At 46.9% G+C, this 19,997-nt stretch overlaps 1 protein-coding gene across 1 annotated transcript in view; it reads right to left on the reverse strand.

Annotated features, from left to right (window-relative positions):
- Positions 1-931: 931 nt before the first annotated feature.
- LOC142814443 (uncharacterized) overlaps positions 932-19,997 on the reverse strand; it is an 84,639-nt gene continuing 65,573 nt past the window's right edge. The window contains exons 4-5 of the mRNA XM_075893202.1: positions 4,608-5,207; positions 932-1,843 (exon numbers count right to left, since the gene is read on the reverse strand). Coding sequence (XP_075749317.1) covers positions 932-1,843; positions 4,608-5,207 — 1,512 coding nt within the window. The remainder of the gene's footprint in view (positions 1,844-4,607; positions 5,208-19,997) is intronic.

A 19,997-nucleotide genomic window follows, 5' to 3' on the forward strand; every position in this document is an offset into this window, starting at 1 on the left:
GTTGAAGTGGCAGAGTTATGACGCAACTCTACCGGAAGGGCGTCATGAAGAATGGCGTGCATCAGCGGCTGGTCCGTGACGCCATTCAGCGCAAGAACGGCATCGAGCTGCATGAGCCATACCTTGGGGTAGGTCGATTGGAACGGCGGCACTGGCGGGCAGAGTTGCGGGAACATGGCCGCGGGCCACTCGGCAAAGGGCGTGTTCTCCGGGTCACCAATGTAGCGGCGATAGAAGAGAGACGTGAGACGGCGTCGAAGGTGGCAGACGGGGCCGTGCTGATCTCGCTACTTTATTCCACGCCTAAAGCGGAGCCGCGGTGGCTGTCCACGTCCGACGCGCCAGGTGCGTGAGCTCGTTCTAATCCTCGAGCTAGCATCAGCTGCGCCAGAGGCGCGGCGCGGTGATTGAGAGATGATGATGGTGATGATGGCACTACAACACTTTTTCAGTGATTGTGTGCCACCACGAAGCATTCTCGAAAGTGTTTAGCGCGAGAACTTCTTCGAGTATAATTTTATCGTCGGAAGGCGAGTAGCGTGTCTGCGGCGCCAAGCTGATAGCGAGTCTCGAAGTAGCCATATTGGTTTTTTTTGTTTGACTCGAGTTGACTCGGCTCAAAGGGAAGCCGGCAATGGCAACCTTGTAAGCATGTCGGGCGTTTGGGCGTTGAAGAGTGTCCTGTAAACGCCCGTAAGGCACGCGCATGCGCAGTTCAGAGCCGGTAAAGCGGTATCCTCAAACTTTATTTCTGTATAGCGGTGCGCCGGACAGACTAAATTCCTCTATTGCCGCGACGCACAGGCGTAGAAGCGGCGCAGAAGCGGTGCCGAACCGTTTCGCCCCCCCCCACGCAGATAGGAGCCATCAGGGTTGAATAGGTTTGGGGACCCGCACCTGGCGTCCAAGGCGGGTGGTGTAGGGTGCGAGCCTAAGCGTTGCGGGCTTTTGTCGGCGAATTACGGGAGGCGTGCGGGGGTCGGTAGGCTCCTGGGAAAAGGATGTATGATGGCTTTAGGCGGTCAATAGAAACGCGTACATCCTTTCCACTGATTTGCAGGGTGAATGTTTTGTCGTCGCGACAGATGACTTTGTAAGGTCCCGAGTAAGGCAGCTGGAAAGGTGCGCGTATGGTGTTGTCGCGGAGGAAGGCATGCGAGCATGTTGCCAGCTCTTTAAACACGAACGGGGTTGGCTTGGTGTGGCGAGCCGCTCGTGAGGGGCGCAGTGCGCCCATTGTGCGACGGAGTCGAGTGACGAAGTCTGCGGGGTCCGAGCTGGTTACATCAGAGGTCGGAGTGGAGAGGAGTTCTCCAGGTAGGCGAAGCAGCTCCCCGTAGACAAATTCCGCGGGCGTGGCTTGAAAGTCGGGCTTGAAAGTTGCGCGCAGACCAATAGCGATGGCGGGGAGAGCTTTGAGCAAGGTTGATTGATGGTGGCACATGATGGCTGCCTTGAAATGCCGGTGAAACCGTTCAGTCATCCGGTTGGTGGAAACGTGGTAGCTAGTTGTCCGTGAAGGCTCGAACACGGTGGAGAGCCCGAGAAGCCTGAAGAGTTGAGATTCGAATTGCCTTGCTTGATCGGTTGTGACTCGACGAGGAGTGCCAAAGCGTGAAACCCAGCCGGAGAAGAAGCCTGATGCGACGTCTTCTGCGGTGATCCTTTCGAGCGGCCACACCTCGGGCCAACGACTGTAACGATCGATGGTGGTGAGGCAATAGCGGTAAGGGCTGGCTGGTGGGAGGTGGCCAATGATGTCAATGTGGGCGTGCTGACACCGTTCTGTCGGCAGGGGGAATTTTCCGAGTGGTGACGTGACGTGCCGGGTGATTTTGGCGCGCTGGCATTGAACGCATGTGCGTGCTCAGGTGCGGCAGTCCCGTTGCATTGAGGAACACGCGTACCGATCAGTCACAGGCGGGTAGAAGCTCGGATGCCGGGATGACTGAGGTGGTGTAACTGGTTGAAGAGGCTTTGGGGATGCAAAGTAGGAACGTATGGTCTCACTCGTCCTGTTGAAATGTTACAGTAGAGAGCGTCCGTTCACCCAGGGATGGTAACTTTTTGCAGTTGAAGGGAAGAGCCTTTCTCGAGGAGCTGCTGGAGTTCGGTGTCTGTTTTCTGAGCTTCGGTAAGGGCGTCGGTTGTAACAGTTGGTAGCTCGACAGTCGAGACGCGAGAGAGTGCGTCGGCGACCACGTTTTGGTTTCCTCTGATGTGGTGGATATCTGTGGTGAATTGAGCGATGAAGAAGAGCTGGTTCTGCTGGACCGGTGAAAGTTTTTCGCGGCGTTGGGAGAAGGCGTAAGTGATAGGTTTATGGTTGGTGTATATGGTGCAGTGCTGTGCCTCGAGGATGTCGCGAAAGTGTTGGACTGCTTCGTAGATGGCAAGTAGCTCTCTCTAGTAGGCTGGCCAGGTCGTCTCCACAGGGGGCGAGGTTGCATCGCCGATGCTGCCGGAAGGCGGTGGCGGCGGCTCCGGGGAAGAGAGTTTATTCGAGAAGAACGCCAAGGGGCACCAGTTGTTGCACACACGCTGCATGAGAGATTGATTGATTGATTTTTGGGGTTTAACGTCCCAAAACCACCATATGATTATGAGAGACGCCGTAGTGGAGGGCTCCAGAAATTTTGACCACCTGGGGTTCTTCAACGTGCACCCAAATCTGAGCACACGGGCCTACAACATTTCCGCCTCCATCGGAAATGCAGCCGCCGCAGCCGGGACTTAAACCCGCGACTTGCGGGTCAGCAGCTGAGTACCTTAGCCACTAGACCACCACGGTGGGGCCCGCTGCATGAGAGAGGCTCCGGCGGCGGTGCTAGAGGCATCTGTGAAAAGACCCAGGGGCATCTCTGGCTTGGGATGAGAAAGCAGCGTAGCATTGCAGAAGGCAGTTTTGCAGTCTTCGAATGCTTGCGTTAAGGCTGGGGTCCAAGTGGCAGGATGGTTGCCGCGTTGGCCAGCCAACGCATTATGAAGAGGGGCCTGATATGTGGCCGCTTTAGCCACGAAGTGCCTGCAAAAGTTGAATATGCCCAGGATACGGCGGCGGTCTTTCACTGTGGAAGGCAGCGCGTAATTTTGAAGGGCCAGGATGCGGTCAGACAAGGGTCTAGTTCCTTCTGAAGAGATTTCATGACCAAAAAACGTGACGACGTGGGCGCCGAGCGTGCTCTTCTGCACGCTTATGAGTAAGCCGTGTTCGTCGAGACGCTGAAATAGTTGACGAAGGTGTTGGCGATGTTCCGTTTCGTTGCGGGAGAAGATCAAGATGTCGTCTAGGTAGATGAAACAGAAGTCCAGTCTGCGGACGACGTCGTTGATGAAGTGTTGAAAGATTTTCCCCGCGTTGCGGAGGCCAAAACTCATGAAAGAGAATTAGAATAGGCCGAAAGGCGTGATACTTGCGGTCTATGGGACGTTATCTGCGTTTACAGGAATTTGTGTGTAAGGCTTTACGAGGTTCACCACTGAGAAGATCAAAGTCCTGTATATGACGGACGGGGTATCTGTCGGGGACGGTGCGGTCGTTGAGGGCATGATAATTTCCGCAGGAGCCCCAGCTATTGGTATTTTTTGGTACCAGATGAAGCGGTGAGGCGTAAGGTCCCTTCGAGTGGCGGGCAGTACCTTCGCGAAGCATGGCTTCGAATTCGGCCCATCCAATTCGAAGGCGTTCCGGTGCTAGCCGATGCGCGCGGCATGAGACCAGGTGGCCGGGAATAGTACGAGTGTAATGCACGGTTGAGTGGCGCACCTCTCGTGGACGCCCGCTAGGTCGAGTCAGGTCGGGAAATTCTGCATGGATGTCATGGTATGGTGACTGGTTCCCAATGGTTAGTGCCTTGACGTTAGGCTGTTGGTGGTCGCACGTTGGCCCGGTGTGGAGAGGCCTGTTGTAACGTCGATAAGTCGGTCATATCGGCAGTCAGGTAGAAGATTGTAGTACGCCAAGAAGTGGGACCCAATGATCGGCTCTGCGATGTCGGCGGTGACAAAATTCTATGAAAAATCTCGACACAGGCTTTTGAAATTGATGTTAAGGCGGAGTGAGTCGTAGGTCTTGATGGTCGAATGGTTCGCCGCGATGAGCTCAAAGGACGTGCAAGGACGCTTGTCACGCCGGAAGGTTTGGGGAAAGCAACAGATGTCGGAGCCACAGTCGACGAGGAACCGCCGCTTTGTGACTTGGCCCGTGACAAATATGTGACGACCTCTAAGTTGGCAGCTCGCGGCCGTTTCTACGGGCTGCTGTTGAAATTTCCCTGACGTCCAGTTGAGCAAGGTGGTTGACATTTCCGGGCTTTGTCCCCGAAGTGGCGATGGTAGTAGCAGGGGCCGTTATCGTTTCCGTGCGATGAATTGGTGTTGTTGTCTTGGCTTTGGGAGTGTTTTTGTGGACGCAACTTCAAGCTTTGATCCAGGCGCCTTTGAAAAGAGTCCAGTTGATGGGTGATTTCGTCGACACGGCGCGCAAGCTCGCTGCTGGACTGTCGGGTGTCAACGGCGTTAACGGCGAGAGGCAATGTTGGCAACAAAATCTCGGCGACTTGATCGGTTATGTGAGAGAGCAGGTTAAGCAGCTGATTCGGCTGCACCTGGAGGATGGCTTGCGCATGTGAGGGTAGACGCTGACACCAGATGATACGGAGGAGGGAGTCATCCACCGGTTTGCTGCCCAAGAGGTCACGCATGTAACGCAGGAGCTGCGATGGCTTGTGGTCACCGAGTTCTTCGTGCTGGAGTAGGTGACGCACCTTCTCGTCTTGTGAAAGTGAAAGCCGGTGGGTCAGTTTCTTCTTCAGGTGTAGGTCACCATCATCAGCCGGGGGATTTACAAGTATATCGTGAACCTCAGCCACATAGCGAGAGTCTGGATTGATGACGACGTAGTCATAGCGCGTCTGGTCCTGGGTGATGCGTGCCGTGGAAAACTGCGCCTCGATCTGAGCGAAGCACACGTCAGGCGCCTCTGCCCAAAACGAAAGAAGTTTGAAGGCGACGTGACAGACGTCCGTGTCGGTGGCGGCCGCAGCAATCGAGGCGCCCGATATGGCAGGGACCACTGGAGCGAAACTTTGGGGGGCGTGGCCCAAGTGGGGCGGTGCACGGTCGTTGGACGGGAGCGCTTCATTTTCATTGTGCTGCTGCTGTTCCCGGAGCTGCTGCTCTTTGTTCTGGATCACTTGCTGCTGGGCCTGCAGTCGTTGCAGTTGTTATACTTGTTGTTGAAGGGCAGAAAGGTTGTCCTCATCGGCCATGGCGGTGCGGTACGTTCGTATTCCAGGCCACCAGATGTAGGATAACATAACTTTATTGTTTCCGCACTGAAGGCTCTACTACAACTGTCGCTCAATGGGGCACACACACAGTTTTAATGCTTCTAACAGGCGAATGTGTTCTTATCGCCGGCACCCGTGTTTGGAGGCATTGCCGCGACGCTCAGGCGTAGAAGCGGTGCAGAAGCGGCACCGAACCGTTTGGCCACAGACTCAATCGACACATCAGTAGTAATCTAGGCACTACGCACTCAGGCATCAACAAATCCTACATAAATAACTGGGAAAAGGCTAAAGTGAATTCACAGTCACCATACTTCTCCATAAAGACAGCTACAGTGTAATAGAAAATTGTGTAAAGCTGCGAGACACCACCTCTCAAATGCTTCTCACCACCTGGTTACAGAAGGTTTTCAGAGCCCTAGATTAGGAAGAGTAAAAGACAAGCTTTAATAAAGAGTATCTTAGAACGCTAGATTCGCTGATGACATTGCTTTGATGAGGAACTCAGGGGAACAATTATAGTTTACGATTACTGAACTGGACATAAAACGCAGAAGAGTAGGTCTGAAAATATTCATGCACAAAACTAAAGGAATTTCCTTCATTCTCGGCAGAAAACATCTTGTGACAGCTGGAGAGACGATCGAAGTTCTATCGGGTCATGTCTACTAAGGACAGGTAGTAACCGCAAAGCCGAACCACGAAAGTGGAATAACTAGAATAAAGAGAATGCGTTGCACCACAATCGGCACGCATTCTGAATTCAAGAATAGTAATCTGCTACTAACCCGCAAGGTAAACGTATTATACATCTGCATCTTACCAGTGGAACGTACGGAGCAGAAACTTCGAGGCTTACAAAGAGGGTTCAGCATATATTACAACCTCGTGTTGGCTGAACAAATATTTGTACGAGAACACAAGATGGTTTGAAGAATATGACACACTTGCCCATTGACATGTGGGGTATAACATTCTGAATCCAGCATATGAATATGAGATACTCTGTAAAGGAGGGCTCCGGAAATTTCAACCACCTGGGGTTATTTAACGTGTATCCAAACCTGAGGACACGGGCCTACAGCATTTGCGCCTCTATCGAAAGTGCGGCCGCCTCAGCCGAGGATGAGCCCGTGACCTGCGTGTCAAGAGCCGAGTACATTAGCCACTAGACTACACCGGCGGGGGACGCGCTGGTTAAGGAAAGACAAATCTCACAGTTATGTCGCATTCGTCGGCAACACTTCCCGTTAAACAGTGGCGTATACCACAGACGTGTATTTGCAACTTGTATGTACGTATGGGCCACAGCTGATTGACACTTATTATCTAAGTAGAGATTACGTACACAATAAAAATGTCGGGGCCTCAGCAGGAATTCAACACGAGCATTCTGCGTGGCAGTGCAGCATTATACCACTGAGCCACGCCAGGTCTCGGAACTACTTTTCAAAGAGACTCTAACGTTCTCCAAACGTCGATTGTAATTGCAGTGCTGCCTACCCAATTCTATGAACAATACATAATTGCTGCTACAGTACAGCCGTCCCGTAAGGTTGATGATTGATTTAGTTGTGAGGCTTAACGTCCCGAGACCACCACAATCATGAGAGACGCCGTAGAGGAGGGCTCCGGGAATTTCGACCACCTGGGGTTCTTTAGCGTTCACCCAAATCTGAGCACATGAGCCCATAACATTTCCGCCTCCTTCAGAAATGCAGCCGCCACAGCCGAGATTCGATCCCACGACCTGCAAGTCAGCAGCCGAGTACCTTAGCCACTAGACTACCACGGTAGGTCGTCCCGTAAGGTTAATGTCACTTGTAGTTACGTGCCTAGCGCTAAATTTGATTTATGTTGCAGTGTCCAGAGCTACCATCCTCGAAAGCACCAACGCTTCACATCAGCTTATCACATCTGCTGTTTCTAACACTGTTGTTCCTGTTGGCATTGACGAGAAAGTGCAAACGACTGGTTATATAAACAAGTGCAGCTTTTAAGCTTAACTCGGGCGTACAACATTTATACATAAATTTAGTGTCAGTTTTTTACGTATATTTACATATATTACAATTATTATACATACATTGAGTGCCACATATGTAGTCACTCTATAAAAAGTATAACTCGGTCACCTTTGCTCTGTGTGCTTCACATAACGCCAATTTCCGAGGTGCGTGGGATCTGACAAACCTTTTTCTTCTCTTTTTTTATGTGTATCGCATACTTTTCCACGTCTGTCGGTTACGGCATACTGACGACTACGCCGCTAAACGGAGAGACGGCTGCTTGGGAGCGTTTTAAAAAAGTGTCGATGCGTTTCTCCAGCTTCTAGTCAGTGTTTGCTCGTAAAGTGACGCATTATTGCCCAGGACCACCGTTGCGTAGCACCACAGATTTCACCGAGTGCCCCTAAGCACTAAGAAATGGTCCTTTTGCATTGCGGCGAGGTTGTTTAAGCGATTGAGCTGTCGCAAGTGTTGCGTATTTCTTGACCTCTCCAGCGTTTCCCATTCTTTCCTTTATGTTCGCAACCCTCAATGTACGCTTTTCCCGGCGCAACTTTGGGGCTTGCGACACGTGGAAGATCTCTTGCTTGTCGATTGGCTGTGAGCTAACAAAGTATAGTCAATGTTGTGGTACGTTTTTCAATGAGGGCGTACGCACCAGTATGCACCACGCCTAGCTCTTTGCTCATTTAAATAATTTGAGAGGCAGAGTGAGTAAATGAAACCAGCCGAAGTAGCAGTTTCACCTCCTATACCTTTTAAGTGCGAAGTATTTCTTAATAAACTTCTGCGACTTTGAGCGCATCTATCTATCTATCTATCTATCTATCTATCTATCTATCTATCTATCTATCTATCTATCTATCTATCTATCTATCTATCTATCTATCTATCTATCTATCTATCTATCTAACTATCTATCTATCTATCTATCTATCTGTCTGTCTGTCTGTCTGTCTGTCTGTCTGTCTGTCTGTCTGTTTGTCTGTCTGTCTGTCTGTCTGTCTGTCAGTCTGTCTGTCTATCTATCTATCTATCTATCTATCTATCTATCTATCTATCTATCTATCTATCTATCTATCTATCTATCTATCTATCTATCTATCTATCTATCGTTTATTACGAATTGTATAATGTTGGTTTTGTTCAGTTGCGTTTAACCACATTTGAAATGTTTCAACTTTAAAGAGACAACCTGTGCGACATTTTTACAGGTGAAACATGAGAACATGCTACGCTCACTTGTGCTCGGGGTCGTTTTGCTAGCTCCACATATACAAAATTTTGTATTAGGTGGCTTGAACTGACAACGACTGTAAATGACAATTAAAACATGGTAATCATGGCATGAAAGGCATGCACGGCATATTTTACATATATCTCGCAGACTTGTGATAACTTTAAAGCGACATATAAATCTTGCTCATTTGCGCTTCGCATATCATCGATTCCCGCAGTACGAGGTATCTGTCAATTTTTAGTGTTGCAGATGTTCACTTTTAGTTTTGGTTGTCTAACGCAGGACCACACCAAGTCTCGAAAATGCTTTTCAAGTAAACCGTAATATCCAATAAAATCAATTCTCGTTGCAGTTTTGGCTGCGTAATATTATAAACAATACATATGTGCTCCTTTCTATACGCCGTCACGTCGAATTTACGACAGTTGTAGTGAAGCGCCATCCACTGAGGCTTATTTGCCTAGCAGTGTCCAGGGTCATTATCTTTGGAGTCACAAGCGCCGCATATAGTCTTTAGACCATATATAAAGGCTTCTATATACCCGGCGTACATTTACCCTTCAGTGTTCATGCATATATTATTATGAACCAATCAGAATACATGCCACTTTATCCTCTGCACTCTGACAATATCTGTGTTCAATTTCGGTGTGTTGCGACATCTCTTTCTCTCTCATTCGTAATTTTTGTCAAACTCGTTGCCTTAATCAGAGTTCGCAATAAGCCTATGTTATTTACTTTCGCATTAAGAGACACGTGGCGACTTGACCAGATTGATTTGGAGATCAAATGAAATCGTGCCTCGGCCTTTCCAAGCAAATGCAGCTCGTTTCTGAGACCTGAGGTGGTTCTAAGGCTCTTTTACCAGAAATTAGGAGCAAAACTGCAGAGAAAAAGCCGCTTTGAAGTTGGAGTAGGTTTGTGCGCTCATTTAAGATTTCATATTAGGCAAGCAAAAAAATTTTCATTTCACGTAAAGAAGAAAAATTACTTTAGTCCTTCGGAAGAAGCAGCATACACGAATAAATTTTGCTTACCTCTTGATGCAGCATTGTTTCGAAGCGAGAGTAATTTCTATCTATCTATCTATCTATCTATCTATCTATCTATCTATCTATCTATCTATTTATCTATCCTTTATTACGATTTGTATAATCTTGGTTTTGTTCAGTTGCATTTAACTACATTTGATATGTTCCAAGTTTATAGAAACAACCTGTGCGACATTTTTACGCACTGAATTCTGCACGCTGACAGTTTTCGTTCGCTGACATTTTGTGAACTGTTTTGGTGTCGCGCTTGTTGATGGTATAGTAATTCAATGGCGCGGTTCTCAACCATCTATGTTTCGGCGATCCCTTGTACAATAGTGAATTTGACGAATGACCCCTAGCAGTATGAGGTAGTGAAGAGGGGTGATGACTACGTAAACAAGATGTAGTTCTGAATAGGTGTCTTTTAGTACCGCCCTCCCTCACCCCCCGATAAATGGACAAAGTAAAGTGCTCCGCTATTTCAATTACAGCATTCTGCCGAATAGTGCTAAAGTCTGCAGGTACATGCAACTCTTTTGTAGTTATTCTTGTTCTTGAAATACGCAAGGGTACGAAAACTAAGTTAGTGTGCATATCTCACAGGAAACTGCAGCGAAAGCTTTACAGCCGTCCTATGTAGAAGGAAAACATTACAACCGTGCGGAAATGCAAAATTGTTATGTGCTGAATCGCACCAATATCAGACGGAGGGCTACTTTGACTTGAAATAGTCTGCCACCAAAAAGCGATTTTTCTTTCGAGGAGGGTTTCGCGCACTACCAAAAATGACTATAAAGAGCGCCTTGAGTCCGCGGATCTGTGTTTAAGAACCACTAATGTAACACTTCGAAATTACATGTTCTGAAGAAACTTCGTCGCGGATAAATCATTTGCTGCCACTTTCAATACCTCACATTTAGGCGCAGTAGGCAATTTTTCATACGCTGATGTTATACGATATATATGTCTATTCGAAAACATGTTCACGCCAGAAATTTTTGAACGTGCAAACAAAACACATGTTATATGCAGGCTGAATCGCGCTTGCAGAAACTCGCTTAGAGAGACGTGGTCCATTGCAGAAAATGGGGTCACAGCATTGTACACGAGGGGCACGAAGCACCCACACAAACTTTGAAAAATCCACAAACAAATTGAGAAACACCCACAGAAATAGTGTTGTGAAAATATAGCCGACCTCTGTTTTTTCAGTGACCCACACACTGTGACAAAATTTATTTCATCAATGCCAGCAACCACCATATAGAGGTGTCCGTTTGGTCCGCGCTAACGAATGCAAGTCACCTAGAAGTATGAAGCGTGCCGACGACTAGGAATGAGTATTATATTACAAATGAATGGAGACTTCGTTCATTATTTTCATGCCGAGCGTAGCGTTGTCCCAGAGCAACAACAGGATTTATGCCGACAATACTCTTCGCCGCTGTAAGTGTTTTGTATTAGCCGGAAACATGAGGTTCAGCCTAGATCACGAGATTTCATTCCACTGCATCTCTAAAGGCCAGGCAAACTCATCTGCTTCAAAAAAGGCAGAAACGTGTCGGCTCTCACACATCACTGCGAGATGTGCAGTATTCTACCGAAACATTGCATTTGCAATTGCAAGCGCCCATTGAATATGCGCCTGTCAACTGGTGAATTCAAAGAGAAGAGTAACCCATGCTCGTTCACGTCTAACCACACACGTGCTTATGAAGCATTTCGGCTCCCATTCTTCAATGTCTCTGTTTCCTTTATTGCTACATCACTCAAAAACTAGCACGAGTGGTGTGCACACAAACTCAAGATGCTACCCTGATCTGTCCACATCTTCGCCAGGTCCTTGTCCTTTTTGTTCTATTTTTTTGTGCATTGAACAGCCTCGTCCAGTTAACGCATTTCTTGCTGTTGTTCATCACGTTGTGATTTTGCCACTTGGTGTTTTTAGTTTTGTTTACAACAGTGGTACAATGTTTACTTTCATTGGTTCCACTTGTGCAGAGAGCAGATACAATTTGCGGCGTGGGATGCAAGAAGAAAAGGTATGATATAAATGCACCTTAGCTAGGCCCACATCTAAGCATTACAAGGCAGAAAAAACGGCAGCATTCAGAAGATCACATAAACATGTAAATAAAACTTAAGTGCATAGTTAAATTTGCTCAATAAGGAATGAAACATAGAAAAAATTAAAATGCGCACAGGATGGCACTCTTTGCATAAATACAGAAAGTACAAACACACAAAATGCGAAAAAATATTGGAAGTGGCGGTTTCAAGCTACTTTTGAACACAAATTTGTTTTTTGGCTGGGTTCAAAAAGAATTCATTAACCTATTTCTCCCAAGTATAGGGCGCTGTAACATTAACACTACCTAATTATGAAAAACAATTTTTAAAGAAAAAAATTTGCAGATCCCACGTACAGTGGGAATCGATGATATACGAAGCACGAATAAGAAAGCGTGATAAATAACTTTAAAATAAGCACAAAGTTAGGTGCCGGAGGTAAATTGTGCCGTACATGACTTCCATGTCATGATTATCATGTTTGGACGTTTCAATTACCTTCGTCATCTATTACCGCACCTGATACCAACTTTGGTACATATGGAGCTCGCGAAACGGCCATGAGCGTGCTATGAGCGTTGCATGTTTTACACTAAATCTATATCATGAATATCATATTTGAACATGTCATTTACAATTATCGTTCATTCACGTCACGTAATACCAAATTGGGTAAATCTGGAACTAGTGAAACGGCCACGAGAACGCTATGAGCGTGGCATGTAGCCATGTTCAACATGAAATGCATATTATAATTGTCAGGTGTGGACGTGTCATTTATCTTTCGTCTATTGACTTCCCGTTATACCAAACTTGGTACATTTGGAGCTAGCGCAACGGCAGCGAGCGCGTCATTAAGGGCCCAATATATTCCGATGCAATGTTGACGCATACGCTGGCTGGGCGCAGCGACGCCACGCTAGCAAAACGCGAGCACTCTAAAGTGTGATGCCAGGTGCGACCGGCGCGACTAACGTCCGACGGCGCGGCCCGGTGGCAACCAGCGCTACGTAGCACAGCGTGTGCCTCTTTTCGTGACGGAGGGAAGCCGTGTACGCTCAAACGCGCATGCGTCAAAGCAACGCAACGCGGCACACGCCTGCGAGTATAAGGCATGCAAATCCACAATTTTGGTCAGTGGGCAGATCCACTGATCTCTACTAGGGCGAAATCAGCGCCTGGCGTGGCATCGTCGGCGTGATGCGATAAAACGAATGCCGGTGCTCACGCACGCTGGTTCACTACGAAGTGTATTGGCACCTTGAGTGTGGCATGTACTAATGTTGTTACATGGCACGCATTTCATGATTATCATGTTTGCGGCCGTCACATACATTCGTCATGAATTCGAATGAAGTAATACCAAATTTTCGCTTATGTGAAAGTAGCGAAACGGCCGCGAGCGCATCATCAGTATGTGACGTCGTCATTTCGTTACATGACACGCATGCCATGATCATCATGTTTGGACATGTCATTTATCTATTTCGCCCGTTCGTGTCACAAAATACCAAATTTGGGACAGGTGAAGCTAGCGAAACGGCCGCGAGCACATCATGAGCGTAGCATGTAGTCAAGTTTTTACATGACACGCATCTCATGATTATCGGGTTTGCACCAGTCAAACACCTTCGTCATTCATTCACGTCCCTCATACGAAATTTGGTTAATTCAAAGCTAGTGAAACGACCGCGAGCATATCATGAGCGTAGCATGCAGTCATGTTGTTACATGACATACATATCATGATTTTCATATTAGAGTCTGTAGCTTGTGTTCGCCATGCAGTAATGTCAAACCAAGACAGTTTTGCAACGTGACATGCGAATGAAACCACCGCAAAAGCAGCAAGATCACAAAGTGTAAATCTTGACAATCATGACATAAATGTCATGATTTTGAAGTTAAGGCTAGTCAAGTGTGTTCGTCATACAGTCATGTTACATCCTACCAAGTTTGGTATTGCTACCATTATGCAAACGGCCAGGAGAGCTAAAAGTCGTAAGTGGCTAGATAGATAGATAGATAGATAGATAGATAGATAGATAGATAGATAGATAGATAGATAGATAGATAGATAGGCTCAATGTCGCCGAAGTTTGCCAAGAAATGCTTTGCATTTTAAAGGCGCAGCGTAGGCCATGGTTTGGAAGAGCGAATCGCGAGCCTGCGCTACTTTCTGTGTACAATCAACGTTATGAGATTCATGCAATACAAAGGCCTGGCGAATGCTATACGCACGTAAAACAAGGCGACTTTGAACTGCAAAGGTCAGACGATAACATTTTCCTATCCAACGTGGCTGCAGAATATCTCGTGGGCTATAATAAAAAACGTGATTTGCCACGCACTTTCACTAATCAAGCTTATCGCGTCAGGCACGGTCCGGTATATTCACTGATGCACGAAACACACAAAGTGGTTTGTGTTCGTTTCTTGCTATCACGTTAATAGTGAGGCTAGGGCCACCGAACAAGGAGCGTTTGAGGCGTCTGCCTACTGATCATATTTGAGAGAACGCTCCTGAATTCCACTCGGCGGCACGACAGCCTATAAACATTGCGAATACTCGCAGGCACACACTGCGCTGCGTTGCTTTGACGCATGTGCGTTTACAAATAGAAATGATGAGATTTCGGGACGTGAATAGACGACGAAGGTAAATGACACATCTAAACATGATAATCTTGACGTAGAAGTCATATATGGCACAATTTAGCTCCGCCTCGTACCGTTGTGCTTATTTTAAAGTGGCATATTAACCTTCCTCATTCGTGCTTCGCATATTATTGATTCCCACTGTACGTCGGATCTGGCAATTTTTGTTGCTGTCGAAATTCTTCTGTGTGTATTATTTTGCTTTCCTCAAACGCTCTTGTATCGCCAACTAATTCATGTGTTTTCACGAGTTGTCATATCTTCTCCAGTGTCCCGACCCCTCTTTTGCTGACTTTAGCGGAAAGTGGACCGCTGGTATACGCGAGAAAATGTGATATAGTGTTTTTCCTGATGTAGGCTAGTCGACTACTACCCTGCAGGGGCGTCTTCGTAAGCAAGCGTTTGGTGTGTAGCGACACCATGGACCCGAGCTAACGGGGAGGTCTTGACTCCCTCCCACGCTTAGCTGTGCGTGGCATACTGCTGTGCCCGCGGAAAAAACGATCCGGGGGGTCTAGATGACGCTGGGCAAATGGACCTTCAAGGCCCCCCGGCAGAGGCAACACACACCTTTGGCCCCGGCTTCACGTAGACGGCTAGACTGGGCTGACCCACCCAAGAGAAATTGGCATTTGCCTATTCTTACCTCTCTCCCCCTACACCTTCGTCTGTATCTTTCACTTTTTATCTGTCGTGTATACTTCTCTATTCTGTTTACTTCTGGTTCTTCCTGGCGGAGGGTTAACCTCGTGTGTTCACCCAACCTTGGGATGCGTCGCATCAGGTTATAGTGGCGGTGTGCAGCTGGCGTATGCAAGACATTTTTTCGTGTCTCAGAGCGTCCCCTCTTTGAGATCGGTGGTGGGTGGCTGCCACTGCTACGGAAAGCAATCCATATTTTATGGCAAAAAAACTTTCAACCCTCCATTGATCGCTCCATGAATAGGGTGCGCCCCGAAGCAAACTTTCAACCTTTTCAACTCAACAAAGAGAACTTACCACGCTACCATGTTATTCACAGTGACACACCTACGAAGCCAGCCAGAAAACTGTCCCCGTTTCTAGTTTCAAGGTGCCTGATAAACACACTTGGAACAGGTTACAAAGCTACGAAAGTGGCTAGTAGAGATCTTCTTATTGATATCGGGGACAAAGAACAATATGAAAGATTATCCAACTTATAGACCTTTGGTGATGTCCCCATCACTATACCGGCACACCGTTCAATGAAAACTCTCCGAGGACTTGTATTGGAGGATAATCTAGCTGACTTGACAGAGCTTCTTGACGGACGGAAAGATGAAAATGTAGTCAATGTCAAGAGAATTATTATGAATCGAGATGGCAAAGATACCCTAACTAAACACATCATAATTACGTTTGGCTTCAGCGTTCTTCCAGAGACGTTTGTAACTTGGTACACAAAGCTTCGCGTTCGGCCATACATTCCGAACCCTCGCCGTTGCTTCCAATGTCAGAAATACGGACACGGTTCAAAAAGCTGTCGTGGTCGGTAAACCTGTGCCCAATGTGGAGTTTCTGGCCACAAGTCCGATACCTGCAAAGAACCAGCGCATTGTGTGAACTGTGACAGAATCATGCTGCCTATTCATGGTTCTGTTTATTCTGAAAAAAAAACGGAAAAGAGATTGTCACGTTGAAGATGAGGGAGAATACCTCATTTAAAGAAGCAAGAAGAGTTTTGCCATTTTATGGCACAACCTACGCTGACTCGGCGCGTAAGGGGGCAGCGTCGCACCAGTCCTCGCCGCTCCATCAGCCAGCGCAGAATGAGCCATCGGCTGTGGCACCTGCCCCCAAGGCGGCACTAGTTCAGCCTACTCCGTCTTCTCACGAGTAGAGATAGTAGACCCCAGAGTCCTCAGGCCCAAAATTCCAACTACCAGGTCGTACGTGCGGTTATCCAGTGCCTTCGAGGAGGCTATGAATACGTCAGCACCCTTGCCCGAAAAAGTGGCGTGGCTCCTTAAAGTGCTTCAAGAAAACAAAAAAGCAGATAACAGGGCCTGGTGACGGCACTGTTACTTGAATTCAAACTTCCTGCCTAAACAGCCACTCGCTCTTCGTACACACAGCATTAATTTACTTTCGCCATGAACACTCAAATTATAAAAATAGAACATCAGGGGCCTTCTAAGAAGCCTTGATTTTATCCAAGAACGTTTACAGAATACTCACCAAATGTGCTGTGTGTACAAGAAACACACCTAAATCCAAAACACACAAGCTTTCTACGTAAATATGCAATTTTTCGAAAGAACCGTGACAATGCTGTGACATCTTCCGGGGGTGTTGCCATTATAGTGAATCAAGGAAATCCATGCACACACTTTCAATTCCAATCATTTCTTGGGGCAGTGGCTGTTCAAGCTGTTCTTTTCAACAAACGGATCTCAATTTATACTGTTTACGTGCCTCCGAGCTATCGCCTACAAAATACATGGCTTTCAGTTTTTAATAGGCGAACTTCCGGAGCTTTATGTTCTCCTTGGAGACTTGAATGCGCATAGCGGGCTATGGGGTGATCCTAGTTGTGACGCACGAGGTCGATTGATTGAACCGTTCCTTCTCTCATCCAGCGCGTGTCTTAAGAATCGAAAAGAACCAACATATTAGAATCTCGCTAATAATACCTACTCCTCCATAGACCTAAGCATGGTGTCTCCGTCTCTTGTGCCTTCACTCTAGTGGAAAGTCATCAGTAATTCCTACAGAATTCGCCACTTTCCCTTAGTTTTGAGCACAGCTACAGCAACTGAGTGTCCACCACAGGCTCCCAAATAGCTCATAAACAGAGCCGACTGGGAATAGTTTTATACTATCGCTTGTTTAGGTTGGGATGATATATGTACTTTGAGCACTGATGCTGCTGTCAACTACTTCACAGCGTTCTTGATTGATGCTGCAGCGACATGCATCCTACAAATGAATGGACACCCTGAAAAATGACGTGTGCCATGGTGGAACTCTGAATGCCGAAACGCGCAGAAAGAGCAAAACAAAGCAGGGAGGCTTCTTCGGAACTCAACGACAGCGGAACACCTTGTTAGTTTTAGGAAAATGAAGTCTCAAGGCAGAAGAATGCGTCGGCAGGCCTGAAGAAAAAGCTGGCAGAAGATGTTGTCAGGGATCAATTCATATACTTAGGAGGCTGAATTCTGTAACATGGTTAGTAGGGTAGCAGGAACACAAGTACAGTCACTCCCACTAGTAAACACATAGGTTCACACCTGCGAAGATCAGGTGAACTTCCTTGGTGCACACTTCGAATGTGTGTCCAGCTCGTCTCACTATACTGATGCTTTCCAAAAAAAAGCAGAACAAATATAGAAAAGCAGGAACTCTAACACGAATGTACTGGATACGACGCATATAGCCAAGCTTTCAGCTTAGCTGAGCTTGAAAAATTACTAAACTCCTGCAGTGATTCCACCCCAGGTTCTGACCGAGTGGTGTATTAAATGTTATAAAACCTACCAACTGAAACACAAAAACCCTACTTTGCTTGTACAATGCTATCTGGTTCTCTGGCGCTATTCCTACTTTTTGGAAAGAGGCTATTGTTATTACCATTTCAAAACACGGCAAGGACACTTCTCTAATTTCGAGTTATAGGCCTATTGCACTTACAAGCTGGTTGTGCAAACTCTTCGAAAAAATGATAAACTGCCGACTTGCACAATTCCTTGAAACGAAGAATTTACTCGACCCATTTCAGTGCGGGTCACGAGAAGGCAGATCCATCCCCGACCACCTTACTTGTTCGTATTGAGACACAGATCAGAGACGCTTTCCTCCACAAGCAGTACTTCCTTTCTGTGTTCCTCGATATCGAAAATGCATATTATACAACATGGCGCTTTGGAATATTGAGAGACCTGTCCTACTTTGGCGTGTGTGGCAGAATGTTTACTGTAATAGAAAGTTACTTGTCAAACCGGACATTCCATGTTCCTGTGGGCAGCTCTCTTTCTCAAACATTTGTATTAAAAACAGATGCTCCACAAGGTGGTGTACTGAGTTGCACACTTTTTATTATCAAAATGAATTCTTTGCGCTTGTTCATTCCTTGCAATATTTCTTATTGTACATATGTCGACGACGTTCATCTTGGTTTTTAAATCTTGTAATCTGGCCATGAGTGAGCGGCAGGTTCAGCCTGGTTTGAACAAAGTCTCCAATTGGGCAGACGAAAATGGGTTCAGACTGAATGCACAGAAAAGCACGCGTGTTTTGTTTTCCAGGAAGAGAGGCATTCATTCTTAACTCAATATTCCACTGCATGAGCAACGTATTTCCATAATTACGGAACACGAACTCTTAGGCCTAATCTTGGACATCAATCTAAGCTTCATACCACACATTAAGTATTTAAAAAACAAGTGCATAAAAGCCATGAACGTTTTAAAACTGTTGTCACGCACTACATGGGGAAGTGACAAGAAGTGTCTAATGAACTTATATAAAAGCCTCATACGTACCCGCCTAGAATATGGGGCAATAGCATATCAGTCTGCGACACCTACTGCCCTTAAAGTGCTTGACCCTGTTCATCATCAAGGCATACGCCACTCTACGGGTGCTTTTCGCACTAGCCCCGTGGAAAGCCTGTACGTGGAATCGAACGAGTGGTGGCTCCACCTACAGAGATGTTACATATCTTATAAATACCATCTTATAGTGAACACAGACAAGGAAAATCCTTCTCATTCTACAATTATTGACATGTCAAGCCTTGCTGTGTTTGAGAAACGGCCTTTTATGAGGCAGCCCTACTCACTGTGTGTGAGAGGCCTGATGAAGGAAACTGCTGTGCCACTTGAATACCGTTTGATGGCTTTCGCAGTATGCCTGCCACCATGGCAGTGGCAGGCGATAGATTGCGACGTGTCTTTCTTGGAGGTTACGAGGCAAGCCCCAGTTGCAGACATTTTGGCCTACTTCCTAGAACGACAACAGAAATACACATGCAATGAATTCTTTACGGATGCTTGAAAGTCCAACACTTCTGTCACGTACGCAGCCGTCGGCCCATCCCTTTCAGAAGCCGGCGTTCTGCCCACTGATACAAGCATTTTCACCAGCGAAGCTTATGCGATACTTCCGGCCATTAAACACAATAAACAAATAAAACTACAAAAAGCAATAATTTATATTGTCACGCAGCCGCGACTATGAAGGAACGTGCACGACAGCATCAGGAGCAACCCGCAACAATCTTTTATTTCACTGGGCTCACCTGCGCTCGAAAGAAACAAGTGAACCGCCGTACAGATGGCGGTGCCCACGGCTGCCCTCGGCTTATTGGCGATAGGCGTTTTCCGATAAAACTTGGCACGAAGATAAGTTCACGGATCACGCCTTCATGATGGAGCGCAGATACACACTAGCCACGTGCGTCACAAGCAAATGAGAAGGATGGCAAGTGATTGCGGCATTACTCCCCTTTTAAATAAGCATCGGCCCGATTCCTAAAAGAGCAAACATTGAAATCCGAGAACAGTGTCATAAGAACACACGAGAACAAAAAGGAAGATCAAAACTCGCAGTTGACATTGCAAACTGTAAGGTCTATTACCGCATGTAATAAGGTTTAAGGCGCACGACATGCACAAGTTCTGGGTTAGCGCGGCGCCGTCGCGGTGTCATCACACCATCGGGGACAACTTCATAG

Source organism: Rhipicephalus microplus, chromosome 4 (assembly GCF_043290135.1).
Source record: "Rhipicephalus microplus isolate Deutch F79 chromosome 4, USDA_Rmic, whole genome shotgun sequence".
Taxonomy (NCBI): Eukaryota; Metazoa; Arthropoda; class Arachnida; order Ixodida; family Ixodidae; genus Rhipicephalus; species Rhipicephalus microplus.